This window comes from Coenobita brevimanus, chromosome 41 (assembly GCF_032717465.1).
Source record: "Coenobita brevimanus isolate Jiangsu-jjx chromosome 41, ASM3271746v2, whole genome shotgun sequence".
NCBI classification, from domain to species: Eukaryota; Metazoa; Arthropoda; class Malacostraca; order Decapoda; family Coenobitidae; genus Coenobita; species Coenobita brevimanus.
The window spans coordinates 16231758-16242729 of record NC_136994.1 but is presented as its reverse complement, the minus strand read 5'-3'; the positions used below and the strand labels follow the sequence as shown (position 1 = coordinate 16242729).

The 10972-nt window shown below is 41.4% G+C and overlaps 1 protein-coding gene across 1 annotated transcript; it reads left to right on the top strand.

The window, feature by feature from the left end:
• The first annotated feature begins 7374 nt into the window (after positions 1-7374).
• On the top strand, positions 7375-10457 carry LOC145397525 (pfs47 receptor-like). Its single transcript, XM_080270596.1, has 3 exons — positions 7375-7641; positions 8810-8962; positions 10344-10457. The coding sequence occupies exons 1-3, from the start codon at positions 7375-7377 to the stop codon at positions 10455-10457; spliced, it is 534 nt and encodes a 177-aa protein (XP_080126722.1).
• The last annotated feature ends 515 nt before the right edge of the window (positions 10458-10972 follow it).

Sequence of the window (10972 nt, the reverse complement as noted above, 5' to 3'; positions counted from 1 at the left end):
TGTGTATCTACTATTCGCTCAGGGGCGTGTGGCTAGACTCACGAATTTGTAACCAGTGCCTGTAACTGTATCTGCTGAAGGTATATGGCATGGATCACCGTCTTTTATTTTATATGTCCTCTTTATACCTTTCCATCAACAAATATTTCAATCAATCAATCAATTTGATATGACACACCTGTATCATCAAGCTCAGTATATCAAGAGGGCATTGTGTTTGGAGTTTCACCTTCACTTACCAGCGTCTTCTTTTTATTTACTCCTGTTACCTAGATTGGTCTAAAATTGCCACCTTTCCATCTTGAATGCTGAGCTGGTACAAGAGATGAATACTCGAATTTGATGCTGGTCATGTGAAGATGTGCTATGGAAAGGATGTAGAGCCGTAGTATTATCTTATTTCGCCTGAGCTACGTGATATTGGCCATAAAGAGACGAAAACTGGGCCAGGTTACCGTGAAGAGTATAGCTTTATCTCCCAGTGAGGTACCGTACGTGAAATATCCTCCCCCAAGAGAGAGAGAGAGAAAGAGAGAGAGAGAAACTACCCTTCACTAAACCACATCCTTCTCAATAACACATATTTCCCAAACCGGGCCAAAATGGGTGATAAAAACTTTGAAAACGATGCAAAAACTTACCAGACATTCCCAGTGAGGTGAGACGTAGGTGTGGGTGAGCTGGATGCAGAGAGAGTGAGTGTGATAGTGGCTGTGGTAGTGTATCCTGTCTCACACTATCTCAACACTTCCTGGCATATCTGTTAAGCCACTTGATCTCAGTGCCATTGTTTTGTTATTCTGTTTTCCTCTGACAGAACTAGGCCACTCAGATACTAAGCTGTGGTTGCACTGAAGTTGATGAGCCTTGGTTATCAGTTAGGAGTAAATCACTACGGTTTCTAGTCAAATCAACCCTCCCGTCTCACTACACCTGGCCACCAAATGAGCTGAAAAGCGTTTTGAAATCCTTGTCTGCACACTCTTTCTCTCGTGTGTCGGCATTCATTTAGCTACTTTTTCGCCTAATATTCCTTTTCCTGGCATATCCTAATGGCGTCTTTATTATTCCGTGTTGTATATATTGCCAGGTAGATATACTGAGGACACCGTGGATAAGATGGTCCCAATGCTCCTCTCACTAGAACTCCCTACAATTTTGTTAGACCTCTTTCATTATGCCCTTGTTTCGACTTTCAATATTTTTTCTTGTCATTCCTCTTCCTGGCATATTTGAAAACCACTGCCTGATCTGATCATTAAATACGTGTTTCTGAATTTTGTATTTTACTCGTGTTTTCATAATTTAATATATATGCTCTTTTCTTCAACTTTCAGCCAACTTTTTCCTAACCTTTTTCAGGATATGCGCAAACCACTCCTTGATTTTATTTTTTATATGAATGTTTTTTCCTGTTTTTACTCGTTTTCATATTTTTCCTCTTAATCCATCTGTTCTATTTCTATTTTAAATTTTTCCCAATTCTTTCTCTGGGAAATATGTTAGCCACTCCTTGATCTTTTTTTTTTTTTCTTTATAAAATGTTTCTGAATCTTGCGTATTACTTTTTATGGTCTGATTTACAGGGTGGGGCATAAATACCGACTCATTAAAAACTCAGCTGGTGGGATCTGATGTGTCGCTGGGACGGCTCATTCTCCTGATGTGGCTGTGACAGTGGGAGTAGAAAATTAATCAGGATAAGGGATAAGCATGGATATACTGACTATGCCGCGCCCGTAACACACGAAAAATCACCCGACGGAGTGGAAGGGATAAATATGGACCAGTCGGTAAATGTTCCTATGCTTCGTCTTTCAGCTACATTTTTCCCTCCCACAACTTCTCCTGACGTCATCCTGTGTGTATTTACCTAGTTGAATTTACCTAGTTGTGATATACAGGAAATGAGCCATGCTCGTAGTGTCCCGTCTCCGTTTCTCAATAAGTCAAATTTTGCTTTGAACTCGTTTACGTTTTTAGACTGGACGATTTCTTTTTCTGGGCTATTCCACAGGCCTATGTATCTACTGTATCTGGAAAACTATATTTCTTGATATCCTTCACGACAGATCTGCCAGGCTAGACCATCTTGGCTGCTGTTCTTTGTATTCTCTCGATCCTGTTTATATGTTTCTTTTTATGTGGGGACCACACTACTACCGCATATTCCAACCTGGGGCGGATCATGGCCATTATCAAATTTTTCATCTCCTCATCCAAGTAATGAAATGCTACTCTTTGTTAGTCACGAGATTATACGTCTATCTTAAAAGTGTTTTTCGGGTGACAAATTTTCCTGGACCAGCACTCCCAAGTCCTTCTCTTCTCTCGCTTCTGTGACTGGTTGATCACCCATCAAATAATTCAGTGATGGTCTCTTGGTTCTTTTACTCATTTCCAATATTTTACATTGTTTTCCGTTGAATTTCATTTCCCACATCCGCCTTCAATCATGAATCCTATCCAGGTCCTCCTGCAGCATTTTAGTCTTCAACTTCTACTCTCCTCATGGTCTTTGCTTCATCAGCAAACAGACGTGCATAACTGTTCATTCTACCTACCATAGCGTTTACGTAAATCAGGAACATTACGGGCATTACGGGAGCTAACATCGAGCCCTGTGCGACTCCACTTGCTACTTACCTCCATCCATATACCCTCTCCTTTATTACTGCCCTCATTTGCCTGTCTCAAAAGTTTCTTATCCACCCCAAGGGCGTGTGTGTGTGTGTGTGCGTGTGTGTGTGTGTGTGTGTGTGTGTGTGTGTGTGTGTGTGTGTGTGTGTGTGTGTGTGTGTGTGTTTAAAGTTCTTGGTTCTGAAGAGGGACGCCTTCATGTGGTGGCACTGATATAACTGGGTGGTGGAGCTGCCTGGTTACCGTATATCAAACATCCATCAACTTCAACTCCCACCCTATCCCCACACAGGAGGATGGTGGATTGTCGGAGAGGGGCAATTTCAGCCTGCAGTCCACTGGGTTCACGTTTCAAAAATCTGGGGCTGCTACAACAAATAAAATTACACCACCACCACCACTACTACTACTCGTGTCCTCATAAATTTCCCCATAATTTGATGACTGCTCTTTTATTTCGACTTTCAACTTTATTTTTTCATCATCACGCCTCTTTCTGACTTCTCTGTAAGCCACTCTCTCATGTAAGAGCATATCTGAGTGACGCGACGCAACAAACACAGGAAACCAAAAAGAGATAAGTTCGCAGAATCTTTTGTTTTTACTGCCCTTGGTATATACTGGGCAACGAACAGAAGTAGTAGTAGTAGTCGTAGTAGTAGTAGTAGTCGTAGTAGTAGTAGTAGTAGTCGTAGTAGTAGTAGCAGTAGCAGTAGACGTAGCAGTAATCGTAGTACCTGAAGTTAAGTATTGGTATTAGTTGCTGCAACCCCAGATTAACCTGGACGTGAACCCGGTGGACTGCAGGCTGAAGTTGCCCACTCCTGCAGTCCACTATCCACTTTCAGAGGGATAGGGAGGGAACTGAGGGACGTTTGAGTAACACTGCAGTTGAGCCACCAGATCATACTAATGCCACCACGCAAAGGCACCGCGACGGAGAGAGAGAGAGAGAGAGAGAGAGAGAGAGAGAGAGAGAGAGCATATCTTTGACGAGACGAAGCAGCCTATCACAACAGAACATTGTCATATTCCTGCTTTGTAAATTTCCTAACATCTTTCTTAGCGAATTATTCTGCACATTACGCCTCAGTATCCTATTTTGTATGCTACTGATGCAGACTGAGTCGATATGAAAACGACATAAATTGCATAAAAGAATACAAGAGACTGTTAAGGTGTAATATGTAAAATAAATCGCCAAGGAAAAGGATTATGACGCATACATACCAACCTAAACACCTGTCCCCTTCATAACACCTTTTGTGGGGATAGACGAAGTTAGGTTAATTTTTCAAAACTTATTTCCGATCTCTTGCAGCATCAAACGAACCACATAAAAAAAATCAAGTGATAAAAAAAAAAAAAGACGAAAAAGATGTGGCAATAAAATGATTCTGTTCAGTAATGACTTAAATTTAGTGCAAAACATTAGAAACAACAGACTAGGAGGCAGGTATCAGAGGAAGATAAGGTGTAAGAGGGGAGAGGGAATCATGACTTCGGGAGGGTGGGAGAGAGATAAGAGGAAGGGGGGAGCTAGGGGAGAGGAAAGGGGGGGGAAGGAGGGGGCAGTGTGATGAAGGGAGGAGGAGAAGGTGGGAGGAGAGGGGAGGAAGATAGAGGTGTGTAATCAGTACACACAGTGCACACAGGATAAGCATCATGGCGGGTAAGTGCTCGCTATAATAGGAGTGGACTAATTCATTCCCTGAAATCTAGACAAAACACATCTAACTTATCTGACAACCCCATGCAGTCCATGCTAACTCCTATATCCATACTAGCTCGAATACTCTATATCGACTAGTTACATTAACTAGCCACAGTTCACTAGTTTTTACTATGCGGACAATTTCATCCTGTTGCCAAATGTCACGTGGCTCAGCGGCTTAAAAACAATACCACTGTTCAACATCCTTTCCTCAGATCTTTTGCATGACTAGCAACATATTCTAGTGTTAATCTGTTATGGCTCGGCATTCAAGAATGCCTAGTTCAAGTGAACAGATTCTACGCTAAATAGACTATACCTAACAAAGCTATTCTACTTCCAGTACCTCTTACACAGACATCCATTGTGCATTCGCTCTAACCTGACAAAGATCACAAACCCTCTTCTGCTCGGTTGAATCGGGTTGATGGCCAGGTGGAGTCAGATTAGAGGATAAATGTGATTTGTAACCAAGGAGTCATTCCAGTATCATAACCTCATCGAATTTCAAGTAACCACGACGTAAGATTTTAGCTGAGTGGCCTTGTTCCGTCGGATGAAGATAAAGTGACTATAATTTAGTAACAAAGGAGACTCAATCTTACTCAGAACTACAGCACCACGAATTTCACGCAAAGACATCAAGGTGTCACACCCTCCCCAGTCCGTCACATGAAACAAACTGGCGGTCTGGCAATAATAAACAATAAAACAATAGAAAGTTGTGCTGCGTGTGCAAGTCTCAATCAGATTTTTTTTTTTTTTTTTTTTTTTACTGTATCACGCAAAACAAAAACGTCAAGATAAGAGTGAAGTGTGGGTGGGTCTGAACGTGTCCAGTTCACTGTGGTATTCACAAATTTTCTTGAGATTATCACCTTCATTTCATTTTTTTTTTTTTTTTTTTTAAACACAATGTAGCTCTGATTATTTAATTTGGCCCAGTTCTCTCTCTTTCTCTCTCTCGTACACATTTTACACTTTTACTTCATCTATGCCCAATTATACCCTTCCAATTGACCCTCCATGTCCGCCACAGTACTTCATTTCCCCTCCTGGAACTTTTCTACTTTCTTTGTAACACAGGCTTCTTCCTGTCTTCCTCTACATCTATTCACCCATCACTTTTGCACCTTTGTCCCAGATATTACTACATTAATGGTCATATAAGTCATTCCCTGTTCCCATATAAATTCTATACAAGCAAGCATCCCCTTTCGTTCAACCCAATCCACACACCCATAATCATCAACTGCTTTTGCTCACCCAACTCCCTCTTTTTCCACTCCTCATTTATATCTGTGGAGCATTTTTTTTTTTTTCCAAAGGATATTGGAATAATAAACCCTGCCTGGTACAAATGTCTTTTCACCTTAACATGGCCTAGATTTCTATACTTTTTTTCCAGATCATTTCATTTAGCTCAGTGGCAGAAAAGACTATGCTGTGGCTCAAGTACATTCTTCCCATTGCACTTCCTCATGACTAGCACCATGTTCTAGTTTTAATTCATTGTTACAACGGAGCAGGGAGGGATGGCAAATTTAGGCCGAGTTAAAAGAGTATGTTTACAGTAGGTGTTCTTTACAGGGAGGGACACTTAACTGCAGATTCTATGGCACTCAAAGTATAAACAGGTAATATTCTCTCTCCCCTCTCTCCAGCTTTGCCTGAATATCCCCAGGGGTTTTGTGGGGTTCCCTTGTGTTGAGAATAACAAACTTCAGTCCTCAAACAATAAATCTGGGACTGAAAGTGTGGCCATGAAAACCACAGTCCACTTAACCATGATTTTACTCCAGTGTTTGGGACTGAGGCTGTTTCTGAGAAGGAGTATGTTGCAGTACAAATGAGCATCCATCTTTCTTGAGCCTTACTACCCCCAGCGAAATCAAACACCGAGACACATACAGAGTCCTGAACCTAACCATCAGAATACAGGTGTGTGGTGGATGTACTGTACTTCTCATAGCCATAACTAGACGTCAATGACCATGCCAATGAAACCAGATATCAAGAAGCCTACAATGGCCCTGGCCACTGGAAGGACCCAGGTTTGATATTCAGGCTGGACTGATTCTTGTACAAAGTTGTTTCTCACAGTTCTTTTCCTGACTACGACTTCAAATGGCAGGAGTTACAGGTCTTACAGCAGTTGAGACATACCAGTACCCTGTTCAGCCACAAATGGTGTCTGACAACATAAGAACCATAGAAACCATATAGCCATGATGTCCAATTTACCCTTGATTTGCTGAGGACAAGAGAACCCTATGTGAGATTCTTATCTTTGCATATGCACCTGAAGGAGATGGAAGAGGTGCATGATGATGAGCTGCATCCTGGCAGAAGTGATGCCAAGTTTGATGAAGGTGCTCCCACCAAGACCATCCAGCACGACTGGAGTGGCATCCTTGAACAATACTGAATACAGTATGGGCAGCTGGATGGTATCATGTACTTAGGATTATGTACTATAAATAATGAAGCTTACAAATGGCATCATTCTTTCTGCACGTATTGACCAGACATAATAGTAAGAGAAAAAGTGGGACTGGAAAGTGAAAGACCAAGCCCCCTCAAGGCTAACATCACAGTCAAAACTGGTACTACACCATCTGTCACTCTCCCACCTAACTGGTCACACTTGAATCTCTCAACAGTTTAGCCACTCCATCTCATGACCTCTTTGTTCCTCTTCCTTGTTGGTAACCTTTACATTAGGTGGAAAATTATTCTTGTTTATTTAGTAAAATCTTTACCACCATATAATATGTTGTTTGTCCTTACTTTCAGTGCATTGCTGAATTTAAATTTGTTCTTCTGTACACATTTGTCAAAACATACTTCATTTCTTCCAAATCATGTAAAACTCCACAAGAACAAGGTTGTAGCCCTCCCTTATCCGTCCATTTTGGTTGCCTTCTACAACACACACAAAAATTATATTCTATACACTAATATTGCCTGCTTGATGGAGAAGATGTTTTTAAGACACTGAAATAACTGCAGGGATCAAGATGGTTGCCTGCGAATCAGGGTCAATCTGTCCCTCTCCAGTCAAGGTTAATCCAGATGGGCCAAATTATAGAATCACTCGGCTTGGAAAGAAGCGTGATGGATGGATGGATGGAAGGAGGCGTGGACTGGCTCAGGTGCAGGATGAAAACTCTATAGTGGTAGCAGCGCGACACAACGGTGGCCTAATCCCAGGAATGATCACACCCGGAAACACCACCTGCCTCATACCCTGGGGCAGCCAGGCCATTGCTAAGACTGAGTACTATGTGAGTAAATCCAGGTGAATTCACTCAATGGTTTATAGTTCTGTAGGATACGTGCTTAACATTCACAGGTGCTGACTTACAACAAAGAAGGGATCAAGTAAGCATGCTTGTCCTTTTTGAATCCCATCCTGACATCAGTGTCAAAACAGTTAGTATCATCACTGATGATTTACTTATCCTCCAAGCACTATAAAATGGTAGGTGTCATTTCTTTCATCACAGTGATTACAACTCATTGTCATAGGAACATATTGTAGATTTTTTTAATACAACCCCCCATTCCTGCCAGCTTTTACAAAAAAGTGAAGATTAGCATTCAAAATCAATATAATACCAAACTACTGTATATGTGCTAAGATGCTTCCCTGAAGGTGTTATTCCATCCACTTAATACAGTAGTATCATACATACTAGTAGTTGAGTACATAAGGGATACACTTGGAACTATTATTGACAACCACTAGTTATATCAATGCCCTGTGACCTGCAGTGGTTCATACATCTCCTTCTTTGTAGGATTAATTCTTTGAGGTGATGGTGCTTCCCTCGGCTGAACATAAAATTTATCTTTGAGTATCAGTAGCATTAATAAAATCCTAGTGTCTGTGTTATCCTTTAGCATTCAAGAAGTAACTTAAACAGATTTAGAAAATGTTCATTGGTGTAGGAAGAACCAAGTAAAATTCAAAATGCAGAGTTGATCAAATTCCAGATCAGTTTAGAATGCAGTATTGATCAGATGGTTACTGATAAATTTCCTTATCAAATATTAAAGTCCATCCATCTCTTCTTCCTTGCTTTCACTGGTAGATTCCTTGATGCATTGAATATGACATAGTGAACAGAGGTGTATATTATTGTCCAATCATTTTGTTTATAAAGGCTTCAACATGCTTGCCCTCATCAGTCTTGGTCATCTAATAGTGGGTCTCCACACTGCATGACCCTGAGGTCATACTCTATGGCCTTTTCCCAGGCCTTTTTTGATCTACTTCTCACAGCTGTTTTCAAAGTTTGCACCTCACACCTTCCCAGTCTGTGAGTGATGATGCACCTTTGTCAGCTATGTCTCAGTCAAGCTCCTGTGAACCCAACAGTGAAAGAAAGATGCAGGAGAGGAGGATGGAGTTTTGTATTGACTGTACATGTATTTCTGCTGTCCATAAAGATGCTGAGCAATCCTGGGAATGTAGGTGTGGTGTGGCAGCAGGCAAGCAATGGACAGGTTCCACGTGGAGCACTACAAGGAGGACATTCAGAGACTGGGGAAAAACTTTACATTGGAAGATTCAGACATGGTAGAATGTATCTTGGTGGGAAGGTAAGCATTTTTAACCGTTTTTTCATGCCTTCTGGGGGAAGACTGAGGATCTTCTGTCAGTTAATGAAGTTTTATGAATAACTCCTGGTACTAACTCTGTCACATGACCTGTATATACCTTGAGTTCCAAACTGTGAGGTGGGAGCACCCACCATCCACTCACTCGATGTAGTGCTGCTCTCGGGTGCCTGCCCTTTCCTCTCTTCCTTCCTTCTTTGTCTTTCTTTCCTCCATTCTTTCCTCTTGCTTCTGTCTATGGGTGACTCTAAGTGACAAGCCAAAAGGTTTCCTGTACACCAGGAAACCATTTACTATGCTGGGTGGTACCCATATATTGTAACCAGATTAGGCGCCTCGTGGTTTAGTGGGTAATTAAGGTGCTCCAATCGGATTGAGCCGGTGCAGGTATATATCCAAGGGATGGTTGGGGTTTATTGCTCACAAAATGCCACTCAGGGATGAGTGAGGACGGTCACTCTCATCTTAAATGTCAGGACCAACTTGCCTTGCCCCGGACTCCTATGCTCCTCATGGGGCAACACTGAGTTAAATGATGAATAAAAGAATGAACCAAACTATGAGACTGGACACTGTTAGTACTGTATATCTTTTCCAATGCTTAGTGCTGCACCCTATTGGTTCATACTGAACATATATACAGACTGATAGACACAAACATAACCAGTCCAACTTTCACAAGCACTGTCTTTCTACAGTCACCTCTTCCCAATTTGTACTTGGCCAGCATGGGGAAGGGTTAATTCCAGTTACCACTCTCCCTCTGAGGGGGAGGTCCAGTTCTGCATGGGACTTCATATAAAGTGTTACAGGTATAGATAAGAAGCTGAGCTGCAGATCATAAGATCAAAGGAACAACCCAGGATGAAGCAAGGAGCAGTTCAGAGACAACAGTTTCATGAAAACAGTCTTTTTTGTTCTACCACACCAACCTGATATAAAAACAATGCCGTCAACACCATCACACCTATCTCTGGGCTGGTAATCGTGTCTGAGAGGTAACATGAAGGTGTGCTGCTGTCTTAGGCATGTAGGACTGCAGGGCCTTGGAGAACAAACAGGCTACAAGAGTGGTTTTCACATGAATTCAGAAAAATTAACCCCTTCATGCAACTTTTTTCTTTTTATTGTTTATAATTTTTCCAATTATCCCACAATTTTATCTTGATCAGGAGACTTTCCAGACCAGACAGCTTAGATTTAGCCTTCATTAACCCTTGTACTGTTAGGGGAGTCTGTTAAACTGAACATAATCATCTTTAAACAGCATGAACAGAACATAGAATAACCATCAGATTAATGGGGTAACAATGCATCATCTCAATGGCAAGACTGTGTAATTAAAAGTCTTGTATTTCTCCAGGTTCATCCCAGCCACGGTGTATGCTACGTGCCATGCGGAACTCAGGAAATATCAAGTCGTAATTATGAAGTTCTGTGTCTCAGCACTGTACCACTGGCCAATCTTGGCTTGTAAACAAAAGAGTGACACAACAAATGTTTCATGCAACACTATACTCACTTTATTTTAACTTGGCCTAAAATTGCCATTTGTCCATACTGAATACTGATTTGTAACAGTTAATTAACACTAAAATATGATACTACAGTAGTAATGAAGAAGTGTTATGGAAAAGATGTAGAGCAGTAATATTGTCTTTTCCTGCCACACAGCTGTGTGAAATGAGCTGCAAAGAGATGGAATGGTTCATGACTTTATCAGTCTGAGTGAGTCATAGCAAGTACGAAGGGTGATCAGAAAGTAATGACAGTTCGTGGTATAACATGAAAACCTTGAAAGATGGGAGGTAGGGGAGCAAGGAGAGTGCAGAGTTGCCTGTCCTTACGAGTTTGAACTTGTCGCCGTATGCCTGACTTTTCTTGTTTTATTGTTGTGAGTGAATGCTTCACTCTTGTTTTTGCTCTCTGGCCAGAAACATGGATTACTCGAAAGAAGGCTGCAGGTTCTACATTTTTACGAGGTGGAAACTT